Source organism: Scyliorhinus torazame, chromosome 4 (genome assembly GCF_047496885.1).
Source record: "Scyliorhinus torazame isolate Kashiwa2021f chromosome 4, sScyTor2.1, whole genome shotgun sequence".
NCBI classification, from domain to species: domain Eukaryota; kingdom Metazoa; phylum Chordata; class Chondrichthyes; order Carcharhiniformes; family Scyliorhinidae; genus Scyliorhinus; species Scyliorhinus torazame.
Window position 1 is genome coordinate 172,290,016 of NC_092710.1, and position 20,210 is coordinate 172,310,225.

General features: G+C 41.9%; 1 protein-coding gene across 3 annotated transcripts in view; it reads left to right on the plus strand.

The window, feature by feature from the left end:
- Window positions 1-20,210, plus strand: part of ldah (lipid droplet associated hydrolase) — a 521,342-nt gene that overhangs the window by 252,809 nt on the left and 248,323 nt on the right. For all 3 annotated transcript variants that reach the window (XM_072498873.1, XM_072498871.1, XM_072498872.1), the window contains exon 3: window positions 6,847-6,981. In XM_072498873.1, the coding sequence (XP_072354974.1) occupies window positions 6,847-6,981 (135 nt within the window). The remainder of the gene's footprint in view (window positions 1-6,846; window positions 6,982-20,210) is intronic.

A 20,210-nucleotide genomic window follows, 5' to 3' on the forward strand; every position in this document is an offset into this window, starting at 1 on the left:
TGACCACACGGGGGCCTTCAATGGCTAGGGAGACCCCCTTAGATGTCATTATGCCTGGTCTACGTTTGTGTGGACCAGTGCTAAACGGCGCCATGGCAAGATCTCCTAGGCCCCAGCGTTCGATCCCGGGCCTCAGGAGAATTGGGTTCCGACATATTTAAATGAGCCTAATACCGTCTTTAAATATGTATATCTGGATTTTGGCCAGCGAGAGCGATATCCAGATCGCCACATCTGCCAAGATCCCGATAGATCTCGCAAAGTGTTCCGAGCTTCACAAATCTTGCGAGAGGCCTCGTGAGATTTCACGGCTTCATTGCATCACAAAGTCTGGCACGATAAGGCTGTTCACTCGCACTCTAAATGTGGGAATGAACCATTTTGAAAGGTGCCCAGATCTCTAAGTGGTCTTTAGGGAACCCCACATTCCCTACCCATGGGCAATGTCACCCCTCGCACACATGGGCATTACCCCACACTCCACCCTCCAAGTGTGGGCTCCCCACTATTGGGTCGCTGAGGGCTCCGGCCTGTTCAGGCCTCTCCACCCCCACATTCTGTACTCCCCCTTCAGGATCCGCCGCCCCCCCTCCCCCAACCTTTAGGAGGCCCCTTCATACCCCCCTTGATCACCCCTTCATCCACCCTTTCATGGGCAACACCCTGCTCAGGCTTTGACCCTTGGCAGTGCCACCCTGACACTTAGGCACAGTGGCAATGCCCCTGCTAGCCTGGCAGTGCCACCAGCACCCTGACCCTGCCACTATCAAGGTGCCTGGGTGCCAGAGGGCGAGCCAGGGTGCCATCCTGGCCTGTCGCTAACCAAAGACCTGGGAAACGCTCCCCCTCCCTCCCACCACCCTCAGGTGCACCATGACGAGGCCTCCGAGGCAAAACTGTTCGTTCCCGGGCCTCGGGAGAATCGGGCACTGACATATTTAAATGAGCCGAATGGCTCATTTAAATATGTATATCTGGATCTCGCCCTGTGAAGGACTGCAATGTCTCGCGCAATTTCGTTAGATCTCGCAAGGCATTCCGAGCATCGTAAATCGCGCGAGAGGCCTCTTGCAAGGTTTATCGGCCTTGTCGCGTCACCCAGTCAGGTGCGATGAGGCCATTCGATCGCGCCCTTAATCTTCAATCTTAATACTTTCTGCTAGTGTACCAAATATGAGATTTCCTTCTGACTCCTATAACAATAATCTTCTGCCCATCAAGAGTGAGATTGTCAATTAATTTGTATTGATGGACCAGCTTAATTGAATTAACACTGCTCAAATCCATGAACCCTTAGAGCTGGAACAACAGCAACTTGTATGTAAATATTGGGCGGGATTTTCCATCAGCGGGATCCTCCTCCACCCGTTGGTTTCCCGGCATGGGGGTGGCCACAATGGGAAGACTCATTGGCCGGCTGCTAGGACAGAGGATCCCGCTGCCGGCGGGGGCAGAAAATGGGCCTGGCGTGATGGAGAATCCCACCCATTGTCTTCAATGTACAGAAAAGTCTGTGGTATTTCATAAGAGTGAGATCGGGCAAAAACGGACACTGAGCCAAAGAAGGGGACATCAGGAAAGGTGACCAAAAGTGTGGTTAAAAAGGTACGGTAACAGGCATCCTGTCTTATGTCCTGTATAACTGGAAATATGCTTATCTCACCGCATTGGCCTGGAAACTAGTCATGGGGGCACTATACAGCAGTCTCACCCAAGAGATAAATAGTGGACCAAACCCAAATCGTCCCAAGACCTCAAAGAGATACCTCCATGCTACCCGATCTAAGGCCTTCTCCGCATCCATGGAGGTGGTTACGTCTGGCATCTGCTCCATAGAAGACGACGTGACCATGTTCAATAACCTCCTGACAAATACTTTCTGGTCTTCCGAGATCATCTATGGCAAGCACCTCTCCAGACACTTCGACAGAACCTTAGCTAATATTTTTGCATCAGTATTTAACGTGAAATAGACCTGTAAGACCCACACATTTAGCCCCTTAACATTCCACGCAATCAACCTAATGGGGGTGCGGGAGCCCTCTGGACCCCTCCTCTATTAGACTCAGCCATATTTTTCCCATGAGGGTCTCCAAATGGGCCCTAGCCTACCTCTAATCCAGGTCCACCCAAGATGGCCCACCCTCATACAGATCCATGCACAAAATTACCCTCGCCAGCATTTTGGTTACTCCCGACCTGCCCTCGGTTACCCACCCAACACCCCCTACCCTCCCCCGCCCCTCCAAACAACCACCCTTCCCAGCTCAGATAGGCACCTTCCCCCTCCCTACCCCACTCCAAACACAGAAAACCCAGCTCAGGTTTGTTGCCTTACCTCATAAACAAAACAAAAACCACTCTTCCTCCCCCCCCCCCCCCCCCCCCCCCCCAAACATACAGCCGCGGCCCCATCCCCCACTTTGCTTCCGTTAATTAGTATAACTGCTAGCCAGGCGGCCGGCGCTAAGCAAGCCAAAGAAAAAATAAAAGCCCAACCAGAAGAAGTCCAACACCCCCTACCCCAGTCCCTCATCCCCCCAAAAAGTACATACTAGGAAAGAAGCCTCTCTTCGGCCAGCCATGCTACCCCACATTATCTTGCGCAAGAAGCAAAAGAAAAAATGGAACCCCAAATAGCAAAAACACAGTCAGTGGCAAAAACTATAATATGAACAAGCATAATTCAAAAAACTCAAAAACAGAACTCCGCTGCCCCCATTATTGTTTACATCAGCATTTGAGCCGTTAGCCATCACGCTTGGATCATCAGGAGAGTGGAGAGGAATTGACGGGGGGGGTGGGGGGGCGTAAAAAGCCCAGGGTGTACATTTACGGACATTTGCGGATGATTTGTTGTTGCACGTGTCTGACCCTCTCACAGGTGCGGAAGGAATTATGGAACTGCTCAAAAAGTTTGGATCCTTCTCAGGGTACAAATTAAATGTAAGCAAGAGTGAAATCTTCCCGGTGAATTTCCTGAGGAGGAGGGCAGATCTGGAGAAGCTAGCATTTAAATCGGCCAAGACGAAGTTTAAATATTTAGGGATTCAGATGGAGCATGACTAGGCTCTGTTACATAAACTGAACATGGCCAGTCTGGTAGAGGAGATGAAGGGGGACATGAAGATGTGGGATGCCCTCCCGTTTTCCTTGGCGGGTAGAGTACATACAAATTGAACGTTCTGCCGAGATTTTTATTTGTGTTCCAGTGTCTTCCGATATTCATCCCTTACTCTTCTTTCGCTTGGGTTGATAGATCAATCTCTACTTTTGTTTGGGCAGGAAAGTTTCTCAGGGTTAAAAGAACCTTCCTACAGAGAGGGCGACAATCGGGTGAGTTGGCAGTACCAAACTTAATGTTCTCTTACTGGGCGGTGAACATCCGAAACGTTTGAGGGGCTGAGATGGGGACAGATGGAGGAGGCCTCTTATGTAGGATCGTGTCCAAGGGCGTTGGTTCTGGCCCCTCTTCCATTTTCTCCAGCCAAGTTCTCAATGGGTCTGGTGATAGGGGCATCTTTAAAAGTCTAGAACCAATTTAGGCAACATTTTGGACTGGGGACATGTCGTTACTGTCACCAATTTGCGCTAATCATAGGTTTGCACTGTCTGGGATGGATGTAATGTATAAGATCTGGAAGTGGGTTGAGAGGTTCAGGGATCTGTTTGTGGAAGGTAGGTTTGCAGGACTGGAGGAGATGGATGCAAAACTTCAACTCCCGAGAGGGAGTGCATTTAGATATTTGCAGGTGTGGAATTTTATTTGTAAAGAGCTGTCTACATTCCCCCGGTTGTCAAGACCTATACTGTTAGACATGATATCATGACAGGATAAGATAGGGGAAGGGAAGGTCTCCGATATATATGTGTGTTTGCTGGGGGCAGGGAAAACATCGCTAGTGGAGGTGAGAGGGGTGGGAAGAGGAACTGGGGCCCTAGAGGGAGGGGTGTGGAGTGAGATCTTGCATGAGGTGAATTTTACCTCCTCCTGGGCCAGGCTGAGCCTGATACAATTTAAAGCAGTACATAGGGTGCACTTGACATGAGGCTCTTCCCCGTGTGAGGGCAAGTGTGAGCGGTGTTTAAGGGGGCCGGCAAACCACTCACACATGTTCTGGTCTTGCCCTAAACTGGTTGTGTTCTGGGTCTTGTTTTTTGAAATCATGGCGGAGATCGTCGGGGTCAAGCTCGAACCGTGCTCACTAGTGGCGATGTTTGGGGTGCAGAGCTTTTTGAGGGGAGGAGGGCTGATGTCTTGACCTTTGCTTCCTTGGTGACCCGGAGATGCGTCCTGCTTGGATGAAGGTCAGCGATGCCACCTAAACCCTCAGCATGGTTGGGAGACTTGGTGGAATTCCTGAGATTGGAAAAGATTACATATGCCTTGAGAGGGTCTGAGGAAAGGTTCTATTCCAAATGGAGGCCGTTCATCACTTTATTTAAGGGCCTGTTCGTAGTCAGCAGTTAGAGGGAATGGAGGGGAAGAGGAAGAGGGAGTGGTTGGGCTGAGGGGGACTTAGGGGGTTGGGATCTTTATTATTACTTTGTTAAAATGACAAAACTGTTTGTATTATACAGTTACGCCTTTGTATGTAAGAGTTTGATAATGTTTGGAATAAAAACATTTTTTTTTTTAAAAGGTGAGGTAAGTTTAAATGAGGAGAGCAAGATAGAGCAGTTTAGGGAATGAATTCCAAAGCTTGGAGACTGTGTGGTTGAAGACCTAGCCACCAATGGTAAGGTAACGAAATTGGGAGTTGTGCAAGAAACCAGTATTCAAGGAATATTGCATTGCAAATTTGGAAGAGGTTGCAGAGCTCAGGAGTGGGGAGATTATTGAGGGATATGAAGAGAAGGGACTTTTTGGCCTATCAGCCTGATTCAGACGCCCGAGCAATGAATTCATTAGTGTGCTGCAATCCACTGCCTTGTCCCTTTATTTCATTCTTCAATATTTTATTAGGCCTCCTGCTTGCGAGGTAAACATAAATATGACCTCACCCGAATTGTATCTTCCTTTTGGAATTTCATTTTTTCTTTCTAGTTGTTCATCTTTTACTCTTTTGATCTTGCGGTATGACTTTATAAACTTTTATTGTACTTTCTGTTTGTCTCTAACAGTTTTAATGTAATCACAATTTGCCTGCCTGCTGTACATGTTTCCTTCAGAGTATGCGGCTGGCCCTTGACTGTTTCATAGCATTTATGCACCTAACATTTTTAAAACTTGTGTTAAGTCTGCAAGGAAGGACATGGAATACCCAGGCTTGGGTGAGACCTGAGGTAGAGGTTCAGTAATGATCAAATACTGATTCTTTGATTTGGTAATAATTCAGCATTGGAAATTTGGATCAACAGACGCTGCAAACTTGTATCAAACTTGAGGTACCTGAGTATGTCCAGCATTATTTTGTTGTTTGTATTTCAGATTCTAGCATCCAAAGTATTTTTCTCCTCCATATTTGTTCATTGGATTTGAACATTTTACTTCCTAATTTTGTTCCCTTATCAATTCTGTTCATAAAACACCCACTGATCATTTTGTAGAGCTCTTTTTCCTGTGCTTGTGTCAAATAGTAGTTATTTATGTCTTTTTGTTGTCATTCATTGCTAATATGGAAAATTAAGATAAGACTCTTGGAACTTGTGTCCTAGGTATGGTAAATAATAACATTATTTCATGCCTGAGCCTGAATGTATGTGAGTTGAATCTAGTACATTGAGTATACAAATGAGATTCACCATATTAGTTAAATATGCAATAACTGATTCTGGACCCAGTTTTTTTCTTCAGGAATAAGGAATGGGGCACATTTTGAGCAACAGCATCTAAGGATGGGCCTTGAGTAAACTTTACTTGGAAAAAGTACAAAATTAAACTGCAATTGACCTATAAAGTAATAAAAACAGAAAATGCTAGATAAACTTAGCGGGTCTGGCAGCATCCATTTAACTCTTTTACAGAAACTTTCTGTTTTTATTTCTAATTTCCAGAATTCGCAGTATTTTGCATTAATTTGACATTTTAAGTTGTGACTAAGTTTGACAATTCTGCATTCTTCTCAGTCCATTTTAATGCTGCATTTTTCATTTTCTCCTATCCTTTCTTGAAAACGTTGATTCAAGATATGTTGATAGCACACCTGGCACTTCACCCAAGTGTCAATTCTTCATGTGCGAGTTTAGACATTGAAGGAAGGCACACTTGGTGGATGACGTAGGTCATTTTGTCAATTTTTTATTCCTATTAACGTGAATTGCACTATCTAGTGGTGTGGATGAGAAGTTTCTAGAACTTCCTGCTGACAGTGAATGACCTTCAGGATGGATTTCTAAATGTGAATATTGTACAATCTGCTCCTCAGAGTTATCTTTCGGTGCATATATTTTCTTAACCTTGGTGGAAATAGCAAATAACAAGCAATATATAATTTCAAAACATTTGTGTCCAAAATTTCTTCTATTTTTCTAATAAAATTCCACATGTTTCACCTATTATGTTAAAAATGTTGGATATACATGCAGTGCTGTTATGCAGGGCATTTGTTGAGGTTTTTGAGTTTGAAATTATATCTACTCCATGTTTGTTTATTTAAGACGTCTGTCTTCAGTTGTATTGGATAATATTCAAGATAAATATGGGGACATTTATCTCGAAATCAGAAACCGTATATTTTGCTCATTTTATTTTCCAGGAAATTTAACCTCTAATAGGTTAAACAATCATCAATTTCTTCCTCTACTGCATGTTTTTTTAAATTCCAGAACTGAATATGAAGCCTTATTTCTTCCACTTTAAAATGTTTTTCTAAAAGGTCCATTGTCTTTTGTGTATTTTCACAGGGAACCCAGGGATTGTGTGTTACTATAAGCCCTTCATGCAGATCTTATACAAGATTCTCAACCAGAGGTATCCCATCTGGGCCGTAAGTCACGCAGGCCACTGTGTCCCCCCAGAAGATATGGAGATGATGGAAGGTACTCTACATAGTCTGAAGTTTGTCAAGTAATACTGACTTGTTTCGAGTCCAAGATGTTTATATATAACTGCCTAGCAGCTGGATCTTCTGCAGGTGACTTTGTGTTGAAGGTGTCCTCTTTTGAATTGTACTTTGCATATTAAATTACAATTTAAGAATGATATCTATGATACATTTATCTAGATGAGGAATTTACTTTGAGCTCTCAAAATATTTTGTAAATCATTTAATTGGATATCCAAATCTAAACTGTTCATTGAGACAGCCCAATCTGCATATGGATGTGAAGCCTGTGGAACTTCCTGCTGTGATTGAAATGTGCATGTATTTGTTGCAAGCTGAAGTCGATGCAAGGTGTCTTGTGGTCAATTATGTGGATTTAATTATTTGATTGTATTTTAGTCTTCACATCCTTTACTGAGCTCCATATGCTTGTTATTTCCTGCTTACAGCTGTCCTCAAGTAGCAGTCTGTACACAGTGGAGTGGATTGAAAATAATGTTCTCTCTGCAGCAGCACATACCCCCAGTACTTTTGTTGGGAACTCGTAACACAGAATTTAAAAAGGAGTACTTAAGTTTTAGTCCTTGTGTTCACAGAGAAACATTTCCACTTTTAAAAAAAGGCAACTATCCAAGGCATACTATAAAGGAGCTTTACTAAGTCGTGAGATACACTATTGCTTGCACCTTATCTAATTCTGTAATGCATCAAACGCCAATGAAGGGTTGCTGTACTGTTAAGCAGATTGCTACTACTGACACTTAAACCTTTGACTTTTGGAGGTGTTGGCCAAGATCTTGGATACACTTTGTTGCCATATTTTTGTTTGGATTGTGCACTATAGGCTAAGGGATTGAACTGCAGTTTTGATGAATGAGAAATATCTCCACATGGTTTTCATCCAGAAGCAATACATTTTTATTTCAGGTTGCCTCCACACACTACTGTGCATACTCCTATCCTACAGTGTAATGTGCTTAGGGCACTTTTATAGCATTTTTTGTGAAGAAAAGACCTTGCCTAAACCTCTTCTGGATTAAGATAATTATGCACAGATGTATAAGGCATATGCAGGGCAGTCATTGCTAAACTGGCTGGATGCAGTGCTGCAGTTCATTGTAAGTAGAGAAGGAATGGGCTCAGTTAATATATGAAACACATGTTCAGCAATAAAGATGGCAAATGCAAACAGCGAACCATTTATTACCTTCTTCATTGGCACATTACTCAAGTGAAAAGAAAAAGTGGTAGCTGAGGAACAAATGGCCCAGAATGATTTAAATGGGGTCAACTTGGGAAGGTTGAGAGGATGATCTGCAAGATGAGCCTTAACCCCATTAGTAGGACAAACACATGGATGCAGTGTAATCAAAGTCAGTGAATAACATATGACAGTAACTATCTTAGTCATTCACAGATTTACTAGTTGCCATAAGTACTGATTCAACATGCTTCTATTATTCACTTAAAATATAGGGATTGTGCCTAAGTTTTGAACTGCAATTTGAAAAAGTCAATAACAGAAAACATCATAGGCATGGACCAAAAACACTTTGTGCCTAAATTGGGGCATGATCCTGGAAAAAATCACACTTTGAAACCATTGAATGAGACCAGTGCCATGGTTATGCAAATTGATCCGTCGGCATCAGCTACAGATGTCATTTGCAGCCCCCAAGGTGGCTCACTGGTCCCAAGGGATAATACAATCAGTGGGCTCAAACGATTTCCCAAAGCCCGAGTGAGTTGAGAGGGTAGAAGAGAAGAAACCGGGAGGGCAGAGGGGGCCAGCAGCAGCCTGCTGTATTAATGTAGATCCCAGAGGTCCATATCTGAATATCTTGGCTCTATAATAAAGGAAGGTGTTCAACTTAATTTTTAGGTGGGTCTTCAAGGACCACGATTTGGCTGTTAATGTACAATCCTGTTACAATGAAGTGCATGCTCTCATTGTAAGTAAGAGCAGGTGTTACTGATTGGGAAAAGGATAAGGCATTATTCTTAAGTATACATAAGTGGTTTCTACCTGTGTAGGAGGTGGGAAGAAAAGGGAGTCCGTGCCTTTATTCTCTGGGTTATGTGAATGAACATATGTTAAGAAAAGACTGGCTCCAGATTCTTCCTTTACTCAGTGAATGAGCAGTGAATTAAAACGGTAGAAGAAGATGAACGTTGAGCTCAGCTAGTTAGTAGCTGAATAAGAGAGTTTTGTCTTTTTCTTCTGACAAAAGTATTGCTCCTGGCAACCTGTAGTGCAAAATGGCTGTGATTCAATGCAACTTCTCAAGTTTTAATTACCTACTGTTTTTTTCCGAGTCTGAACTGTGGAAAAATGAGGTGGAAATGTTGAATCGGGTTACCTCTATCCAAGAGGAAGCAGCATATGGCTTCAGCTTTGTCACTACCAGGAAAAGCAAGATTAGAAGCAAAGTATTTTCAGAGCTGATGTGGGTGACTCGGATACTGAAGAGAGATTAACTCTTCTATTACAATTTATGGATCGGATTTACAAGAAAGATGATCTATTGCAAACTTATGAAGTGTGGTTAACTTGTGTTAACTTTAAGAAGGTCTATGGAAGAGTGCTTGCATTCAAAGTATTGGATTGTGCACAGATTTTGCAAATAGATACATTTCTGGTACTAGTGGGCATTTAATTTCATGGAAAAAACTCTTTTAGACCAAATTGCTGTTGTCCTAAAGAATTGTGAAAGCAGTCATTTCCAGCTACTTTCAGATCAACATAGGCAACCCTGCAGGGATGTGAAAAATAGAGGACTCCATGGTTGCAGAATTTTAAGAACGCTTGAATACTAGGCACAGGTGTCAGTATAAAGACAGATTTTATAGCCGCGCCTATTGTGGCTGAGAGCCCATTTGGCAATGTTTTATGTGAGAGGAATCACGAGGTAAATGAAGAAATATTGCAAAAGATACTGTCTGACATACCGGCTTGCATGTTGCAAACGGCACTGACATGGGCGGTACATGCTAAAAATTAGTGGAAATGGTTGGGGGAGGTCGAGCCCACTTAGAAGGTATATAGAAGGTATCAGAATTTGCCTACCATGTTGCCTGATGCTCGCCCTGCTCTAGAATTGTTGTTAACGTTTGGTTGGTTCAATTGGCTTTGTTTTATAACCTTTGCCCTCGAGTCGCCAGGTATCTTTATGATACCGCCACGAGGTTCAAGTTCAAGTAATGATCAATAACTCAACACACCGATTAGTAAGATTCAAATCAAAGCGCATTTATTATACACAGTAATCGCCACTCATGCACAAATTCTACGTCTAAGCTACTTCTACAACTAACAGGCCTATACTTAACTTCGGACTGACCCACCAAGTCAGGGGAACAAATGGCCTTTCGTTCGGGTTCTGAGTCTGCGGGATTCGAAGTTGGTACGGATTGGTAGCTAGGAGCGCCTATCTCGTAGCGAGCGTTGACTTAAGACTTACGGTCTCTTGGCGGCAGCTGCACCCGTCACTGTCAAGGGTTGGTTCGCGTTGCTGAGTGACCCGGTCAAGAAGAACGATTTGAACTTGGGGCTTAACTTTTATAGTCCCCAGGGGCTTCCTGCCTTTCGGGGCGGACCCTGTACCTGGTTCTAGGTGGTTGGACTTTGTTCCAATTGCTTGGTTCGATTTCTCCAATACTGGAGCGGTTCCCTGATCGATGGGCGGTCTTGAGGTGTTCGTTAACCTCTTTTGTGTTGGCTCCTGCTAGCGCCGGGGAGTCTGGATTAGCTTTGTTTGTCCTAAATGTTGCGATTGTTCCCGGGGATTGCTTATTAGTATGTAGATGGCTGCTACATTATTATGCTGATGGTCGCTGGTATCGATGCTGTCTGGGCTTTTGCAGAGTTAAATACACAGTAAACCTGCACCTGCTGGTTTCTGCCTGTGTTGGCTGAACAGCCTTTGCTGTTCTCCATTTTAAATCGGGAGTTGGCCAACTCAGGTGGCTACAGAATGAACTATCATTAGTTCTTTTTTCTCTGCCCATTTGAATGCCTTGCATGCAGACCAAAACGTTTTTATCAAGGTTGAAGTTTCCATTGTCATTCAGAGGGTGTTGCGACACCACGTAAGACCATCTGAGGTAGACTTTATTTCCAATAATGTGGTTTATTAACAAAGAGAGAGACATAGAATGGAAAGTTCTGGGGCAAAATATAGGACGGGAGTGGAAAACAGTGATTATTCAAAATGGTAATTCACAGACATCTTTATGATGCATATTGATAATCTCCTATGGGGCGGGAGTAATGAGATCCAAAACAATGTTACTGACAGGATTAGAACCGAATTTAAGATTGGGAGTAGGGCCTTTGAATAGATTGGGTTCGAAATAAGACAGTCTGGGTCTGCTGTTACTTTACATTAACAATCTTACTTGGGAAGTGTTAACCCTATCACAGTCAATCATGCCAGGGCCTCACAAAAACTGAGATGAAGCAGCTGTAAAGTGTAATTGAACTTTTGAATTAGCTGGGCACACAGATAAGGCTGGGTACAAATTGTGATGTCTTAGAATTGAGTACTATAATGAAAAATCCAAAGATTGAGGACATTTTGTGGGTGAACAAAACATTAAAAAACTTAAAGATGAAGAAATGTGTGCTGTGATTTCCATCTTTGGATGATCAAGATAAAACATTGATTGTTTTTAGTGATGTCTCTAATGCATTAATTTGTGATAGCTTTTTGGGCACAGCCAATTTTATAATATATCTTATTGAGAAAGTGGGAAAAGTTGCCCCTTGGCTTGGGAAACCAAGAAAATAAGGAGAATAGTAAAAGTATCCTGGCTGCTGAGATTCTTGCATTTGTTGAGGCAATTTACATGGCATTCTTTTTATCAAAGATATTAAGGAAATTCTGTATCCGGGAAAAGAAACTATACCAATAGAATGTTATATAGACAATTGTTCTCTTTAGGATATTGTGCACACCACAAGGCATGTGAATGAAAAGAGATGAGAATTGATATCATGAGTATGAAACAAATGGTAGAGAAAAAGGAAATTTCCAAACTTAAATGGGTAGAGATACAAGCCATTGATTGTCTGATTGTTTTACCAAAAGGAGTGCTACAAGTGAGAAGTTACCGGAAGTCTGAGAAGAAGAATAACTCATGATGTGAGCCTTAAGAGTGTATGTTTAATTTATAAAAGATAATATGCACTTATTAATTTTTTTCATAAAAGTGGATGGAGTCTGTTAATGTTGCAATCCTGCTACAATGCATTCCACACTCTAGTTGTACGTGAGAGCAGTTGTTACTAATTAGACAAAGGTTCGGGCATTACACTTGAAGAAGCGGTTTCTACTTGTGTGAGGTTGGGGGAATAAAGGGGAGTCTGTGCCTGTGTTCTCTGAGTTGTGTGAATAAACGTATGTTAAGAAAGACTGGTTCCAGATTCCTCCTTTACTCAAGTGAATTAACAGCGAATGAGAACATTGGCTGCTCAGCCCAGGGAATAACTGACCACAACATTCATGGCTTTCGATATCGTAGATCCTTAAGTCCCTGTTTTGTGTCTGTAAAATTAGCACAATGCAATCCAATATCCAGGCTTTTCTGTGGTAATCAGAGTAGATCTGGATGCAATAATATAAAAGCAAGATGCTACAGAAACTGCAAATCTGAAATAAAAACAGGAAATTCTGGAAAATCTCAGCAGCTCTGCCACCATCTGTGAAGAGAGAAACAGTTAACGTTTTGAGTCAGTATAGGCGGTACGGTGGCACAGTGGTTAGCACTGCTGCCTCACAGCTCCTGGGTCCCGTGTTCAGTTCTGGCCATGGGTGACAACTGTCTGTGTGGAGCTTGGACTTTCTCCAGTGTCTACGTGGGTTTCCTATGGGTGTTCCGGTTTCCTCCAACAGTCCAAAGATGTGCAGGTTAGGTGGATTGCCGCTTAGTCTCCAAAAACTTAGGTGAGGTTGCTGGGATGCGAGGATGGGATGGAGACAGAGGCATGGACTTGAGTTGGGTGCTCTTTCCAGGGGCTGGTGCAGACTAAATGGACCAAGTGGCCTCCTTCTGCACTGTAAATTCTGTGATTCTATTCTATGACTCTTCAGAACTGAAGAGAGGTAGACATGTGATGAATTTTATACTATGGAAGAGGTGGCGCAAAATGTAATGCAGGGATTAGTGGAAGCTCAGGAGAGATTTGACAAAGATGTCATGGAGACAAAACAAAGGGAGTGGTAATGATAGTGTTAAACACAAAGGAAGATGCGAATAGTGGCTTCAAGGTCTGATGGCAGAATGTGCTATTAGCAGAAGGGTCAGTAGTGCTCTCTGAAAGCAAAATATAAGAACAAACTCTGTCTGAACATTCACCTTTGCAGAGGTGTAGAGTTCTTTTTACAGTTAGTGCTGATCTCGCAAGGTGAAGTTGGTACTGAAAGACTGGGCCATTTCTGCAGATATGGATAGGAAATCTTCCAGCAGAGATACACTATAGGGAGCAGGCAAATGACGATTATCTGTGCGTTGATCACCGTCAATCTGTCAGTGAACCCTTTTTGAAGTGGACCTAGTTTTTTGGGGGGGGCGGTGAGGTTGTATTCAATGTGTACTTTGTTATTGAATTGTATATTTTCCTCTCATGCTGTCTTCAACAGTATTATTGGCATCAATCGAAGAGGAAAGATTGAATGCAAACATGTTACTTTTCTCTGAGGAAGATTTTAATTTTATGGCTCTATCGAATAAATCTAAAATTGCCTGTTGGTTTCCCTCGTGGGGTATTTTTATACCACATTAACACAGTACAAATGGAGATAACTATGGTAAAGACAAATATCCCTGAATTTGATCTTGCAACATAGAGTGGCTTGTGCAATACCTAAGGCATGCAAGTTTGTTCGAGATGCCATCCTTAGGTGTTTAACATAATATCTATGATGTGAAAGCAGGACCCCACATCCCATGTTTTGTTCTCATGGTCCCTCCTCTTGTAAGATCAATTTCTTCAATCCCTGAAAATGAGGTACCCCTGAGATGAACAAACAATTGGAGGAAGTCTCTCATTCCACAACCCTGGAAACATAGAGTCCACAAGCACCACCAGCGGAAACAGAATGACCTAATCTTTTTTTTAAAAATAAATTTAGATTACCCAATTATTTTTTCCAATTAAGGGGCAATTTAGTGTGGCCAATCCACCTACTCTGCACATTTTTGGGTTGAGGGGGCGAAACCCACGCAGACACGGGGAGAATGTGCAGATTGACCTAATCTGTAGGCCTGAAGATTAAGACTGAGTTGAGAATGGAATGATGAGGAACAATGCCACATGATATCTACTGGAAATCATTAACTATACATTGGTTAAACATTTGTTAAAAGGCAGTTCTGTTCATGTGGACCTGTTTCGCAGGAGAAATTACTCTGTCCACTGTGTACAGTGGCACTGTTAACGCAATTATGAATATTTCTGAAAGTATTTCCAATTTCATTAAACGTCTAACCAGTGAAAATCTTAATGCATTTGTTGTGTCACTACTAAGCATACCTTTGCCCTGGAAGTAGTATGGTAAGGAAAATTAGTAATTTCTTTAAAATGTCTGTGGAATCTGTAATTATTTTCATGAACGTTTAAAAAGGACTCTTAAGAGTTTGCATCAATTCTAACTTTCTTAGCTAATAAGAAATACTGGTCCATGTGACTTGACGAGCCTTGACCTGAAAGCTGCGCCAATAGGAAAGAAGTTGAGAAAGAAGCCATGTGACTGGCAGACACAAAAGAGAGTTTCAGCCACAAAGGAGAGATACAGACATTGTGAAGGTGATCAGCGCACAGATGCAAACACAAAGAGATGGCAGTCAGAAACTGGAAAACAGAATTCTGATGAGTAGAAGATGCAAGTCACTCTCAGAAAGAGATCAGCTTTTCTGGTTGGCAGAAAAATAAACAAGCAGCTCTTGGAGTGTTTGACAAAGGGTCATCTGGACTTGAAACGTTAGCTCTTTTCTCTCCCTACAGATGCTGCTAGACCTGCTGAGAATTTCCCGCATTTTCTCTTTTGGTTTCAGATTCCAGCATCCGCAGTAATTTGCTTTTAACTCTTGGTGATTACTGTGCAGCTGGCTAAAAAGATTTAAAATCTGAAAACTCTGTGAATTGCTTGAAGATGCTAAAGAGTTTGGTGATTTCTCAGAATAAGCCAAAACCATGAAGTGGGGTGTTATTGGTTCATCAAATGAAAAGGAACTCTGGAAAGCTATATTATCAAGTGTGTTGTGATCTGAGGGAGAGAGGGTTCGTAGAATTGTGCATTGCTTTTGATAATCATACGTATAAAACTTGGGTGAGAGCTGTTGTTGAATAGGATTCCTGACCTACCCTCTGCATATTATGGAACAATAAAGTACTATGTAATGCCACACATGCTGAAGGGGAATGCTTGTAAGACGTATCAGTTGTATTGACTATTTAAATGGAAATTTACTTTTTTATTTGCTGTATCATTCACCAGTTAATTCATGCTTATTTATGTTGGTTTTGATTTGTGTTGCTGTCCAGTTGCAAGAAGTGAAAGTTTATTGGTAATTTCTTCTTTGGGTGTTAATTTAGTAAATTTGGTTATTTTGGTTTGAGGTCTCTCACAGGGGTTGTAACTCTACACAACAATCAGAACAATTATTTTTCCATTTCTTTCAATAAATGACTAGATTTTACGATGCTCATAACAGAAAACCTACTTTAACCTGTCAATAGTTTTGACTACTCCCCCCTTGATCAGGCTGACAACTTTAAAACGGTATGATTGCTGTATTGATTACTTGTGTTCTTGAAATGGACCTTAAATAATGAGAGTGAAGTATCTTTGGACAGCATAATATCTGCTTCAATTAAGAAAAATGTGACATTTGTTTGCAGGTGGTTTCACCATTTGATGTTCATTTCATGCTCTGATGTAGAGCGTCAGTAGTACAGTGTGTCTAGACAAGCCAAATGCTGTACTTGATAATATGGCTAGAAATTATCATAAGATCACAGAATTCTGCACAAAATGGTCTTGTGATTATTAACAGTATGCCTTAGGCAAGGCTTAAATACAAGTTGCATTGTGACTGGCTAAGAATTATTTTTCTTGGGTCATGTATTACCCACTTTTGTATTTGAAAGAATTTTAAAGCATGGAGTTAATCCTATCAGCAAGATTGTATGCTGTAGTCTAGAGAATCCGGAAGGTTGGGTTGTTTTTTTTCCGGCACAATTTGAGCAATTTCAAGCGCAGGTTGCATTCCGTGCAAGTCAGGTTTGTGTGATGCCTTGTGCCTGTTTAAAAAAATATTGTGCGAGAAGTTGGTTCCACCCACAAAACGTGCCACACTCCCAGATCAATTTAATCACCAGTGCAAGTTTTCACTAATTGTGCCAAGCTTCAGAAAGGCTCTTAAAATTAAGCCTTTTTCAAGGCTCAACACATTTTAGAAGCTTTTTTTTCGAAATTGCTGAAGAACTGAATTATGTGCTCTATTTTATCACGCAAACATTCTGTAAAAATTAATAAGATCACTTTCAAATATTTAAAATAGGATAATTCAAAGCTAGTGGACTAAAAACTGTGATTAAATGTTTATTTTTTTGTGATAAACCATTTTCAGCTGTATTAATTAAACTGCTGCAGGTGACCAAAGATACACTTGATCAGTATGACTACAAATACCTACAGCACAAAATTAATTTGCAGTAGCTGACTTTTTCTGCCACTTAATTACTTGTAACATACTGTAGTTCATGCGCAAGTACCACTTAACATAAATGAGAGAACATGTGTCACAATCCCAGTTGATATAACTGGACGAGAAGATTCCAGAATGGAATCCTGGCTCAAAAGAGCGTAACTTCTATTTTTTATAAAACGTGAAAAAAGAGTAACAGGACCGCTCATTCGTTTTAAAAACAAGAAAAACACATTTATTAAACATGAAAAAATTGGATTATGATACAATACACCTTTACTCCCCCCTTATCTTAACAATTATACATAGGTTTTAGGATTAACACGGATTACAAAATACATCTTAATCTATAATCTCAATACAACCCCTTTTAAGCACACAAGGTGACTGGACAAATCCACTCTCCATTCAACCCCAAGGGAATGTTTGCGGATGATTCCTCAGAATCTCCCCATGTGAGTTTCCAAACTCCACTCACAAAAGCACGCTTTCAAATCTTCTTTCATAATTCTGTTTTCCCTTAACGGTTTGCATTTCAAAACCCAGACCAGGTTTTCCTTTTAGACAAAGCTTCCGTTTAACACCAAATCCAGTCCAGGATTTTACATCAACCCCTTTAGGATTTCTTTGTCTTGACTGCTGTGCAAACTTACAATTGGTTTAACTCTCAATTCCCAGACTGTATTAAAATGCCAACAGATGTTTGATTTACCTTTGAAGGCTTGAAAAAATTGTTGGAGGGCCTAGAAGAGTCTGGTAATATGATGGTTTATACAAAATATAGAAAATATTTTTTTCTTCAAATTGTTTTGAATGTATCTCTATGTGTGTCCCACTTTAAATCTGGTTACTGCAATTGTCACTTTAACTCAGAATACTTTGTTTACTCTTCCTTGAATTCTTCTGAATAATATTTTGGTCTCAGTTCACTTAACTCCAGACATTCTTCCTGTCTCAATTCCTTGATTATCTGGACTATAACTTTTACTTTAGGAAGCCTGCCTCTTTGCAGCTCCCGTCCTGTCCAGTCTTTCTTCTTTGAGAGATGTTCACTCCCTGAGATCCTGTCTCCAGCTGCCGCACAAATTCAGCTAAAACTAAAAGTTTTTTTTATCCTTACAAGGGAGTCCAGTTGCTAAGCAAACTCTGCTAGTCCTATTTATTCTCCATGCTGTAACCTTCTTGAAACATAATCGAATCACAGTTGAAATTGAAATCAACGCCCACACAAACTGACACATTTGTCCAGCATGAATCTAACGAGAGGTTTTATTCTTCCGGGGACAGAAACATTAAATTAAACCCACTTAAAAACTATACCTTACTTCTAATGTTTACCAATACAAATATAAACCCCTTCAAGCTACCTTTGTTTTCCTAACAGATTTATGAGGATGGTGTATTTTAACCATTTTTTAAAAAGATCGAATATTCTGGTGTTGTTTTTTTTCGAATAGAGGATATTGAGGTGGATAAAATTAATGGTCTAGGTGGGGTGACAAAGGACCTATTTCATTTAACAGTGAGGTCAAGAACTGGGACATAGATTAAAGTAAAGGATTAGAGGGAAGTTGAGGAGAAATTATTTCACTCCGAAGTTGATGGGGATTTGGAACTGACTGCCTAAAAGGGTACTAGAGGCCGAAAAACTCATCACATTTGATAAAATACTTGGATTTGCGCATGATGTGCTCGGAAGCTAGTAGGACTGTGGACCAAGAGCTGGAAAGCGTGATTTACCTAAATTGTTCTTCCTCAACCAGCATAGACACCTTTCTATGGTCAGAATTTTGAACAGCATCTGGGGACATGAGGCAGGTGAGGTGGGGCATAAAACTGTGCGCCATGCTAGATGCTCCATGCCTGCCGCATGCCCACCCATCACTCTGGATATATTTTACCCATGATTGGGGAGGCATTGGGCAGCATACTTGTCCACGGTCCAATTAAGGCCCTTAAATGGTCAATTAATGGCATCTTAAGGGTCTTTCACATCACTACTGGGATTCTTCCCATAGTGGGAGAGGTCTATGTCAGGTTTTCAGGCTGCCCAACAAGAGCTGTCAACGTGGCGGGAGGGATTGGGGTGAACCCTGGTCAGACGCTCCTGTGTCCATTAGCGACTGCCCCCATAGATGGTCTGGTCCCCCACCATTTTACCCTGCCTTGACCAGTCACTACCTGCCCCATCAACCATCCCCACCACCTCTCAATGGGGTCTGCAACCCTGGCAATACAAAAAACAGTCTGATCTCATAGGCTTAGCAGTGCCTTTCATTCCTGATGAAGCTGCTGGGATAATAGAACTGGCAGCCATTTGATTGGCCTGAGCTCTTAAGGCAAGACTTCCTCTTTGAGGGAGAGATAGATCCCGGCTAAAGCCAATTATAGGTTTGATGGCTGTTAAGCAATTGTCTGCTGAGCCAGTCAAGTGCAGGTGACTTTTATATCGACAGCTGGTGCTGAACATTGTGCAATGATAATGAACATCACCAGTTATCACCTTGAAGTAGAGGGAACATCATTGATGCAAGAGATGACGATCGTGGGGCTAGAATATTGTCCTGAAGAACTCCTTTTATGGTAATATTCTGGGATTGAGATAATTGGCCTCCAACAACCATAACCATCTTCTTTGTGCTCGGTCTGTCTCCACCCAATGGAAAGTTTTCCTTCTGATAGCCATTAAGTTGAATCTCGATACCGCACTCGACCAAATGCTGCCTTGAAGTCGAGGACAGTGTAGCTATCTAAGATGGCCACCTGCAAAGGACCACGGGAATTATGGCCAACCCAGGACTCAGACAGATACAGAGCCTATGTGTATCTGAAACACAGGTAACCAGGCCTGATTGAAACCCCCGCTCGTTAGCATTTTAATGGCCCATTTTCCCAGGACAATAGAACTCCAATCAAGCAACCGGTACAGCCACAGACTGATCGGCACCACTCCCCTTACTCAGAAAGCACAACTGCCAAGGTCAATGACCGCTAAGGACCTACCCAGCCACCAAGGCACCTGCCCCTTCATTGGCCGAAATCGAAGACAGTGATCAGAGCCCTGTCGAACTATTGGGTCCAAGTTTAAGGACCGCCCCAAAAAGCACAAAATCCCAGAGGGATAAAAGAGAGCACAGCCATGTGTTCTGTCTCTTTGGATCCGGCCTATGCCAACCCAATTGCAGCAGGAACAGCCAGTTAAGTTCAAGACCAACGATCGCTACCTGACAGATGAGCCCAGCAGAGACAGAGCCACTTTCTTCGAACCAGCCAAGTGAAATCCAGATAAAGGCCTTATCCATTTGCACCATGCCGGTCGCCCTGAAGTTAAGTATATGTTATTGTAGCTGATAGGTGTAGTTTAACTCGTAGTAGATATTGTGTTTGCATGTCGAGATAACTCTTGTGTATATAAATAAACCATCTTTTGGACTAACTAACTGGTTGTGTGGTCATTTGATCAATATAAGGGAAGGCTTGTGGTTCACCAACATTATTAATAGAGCAACAACA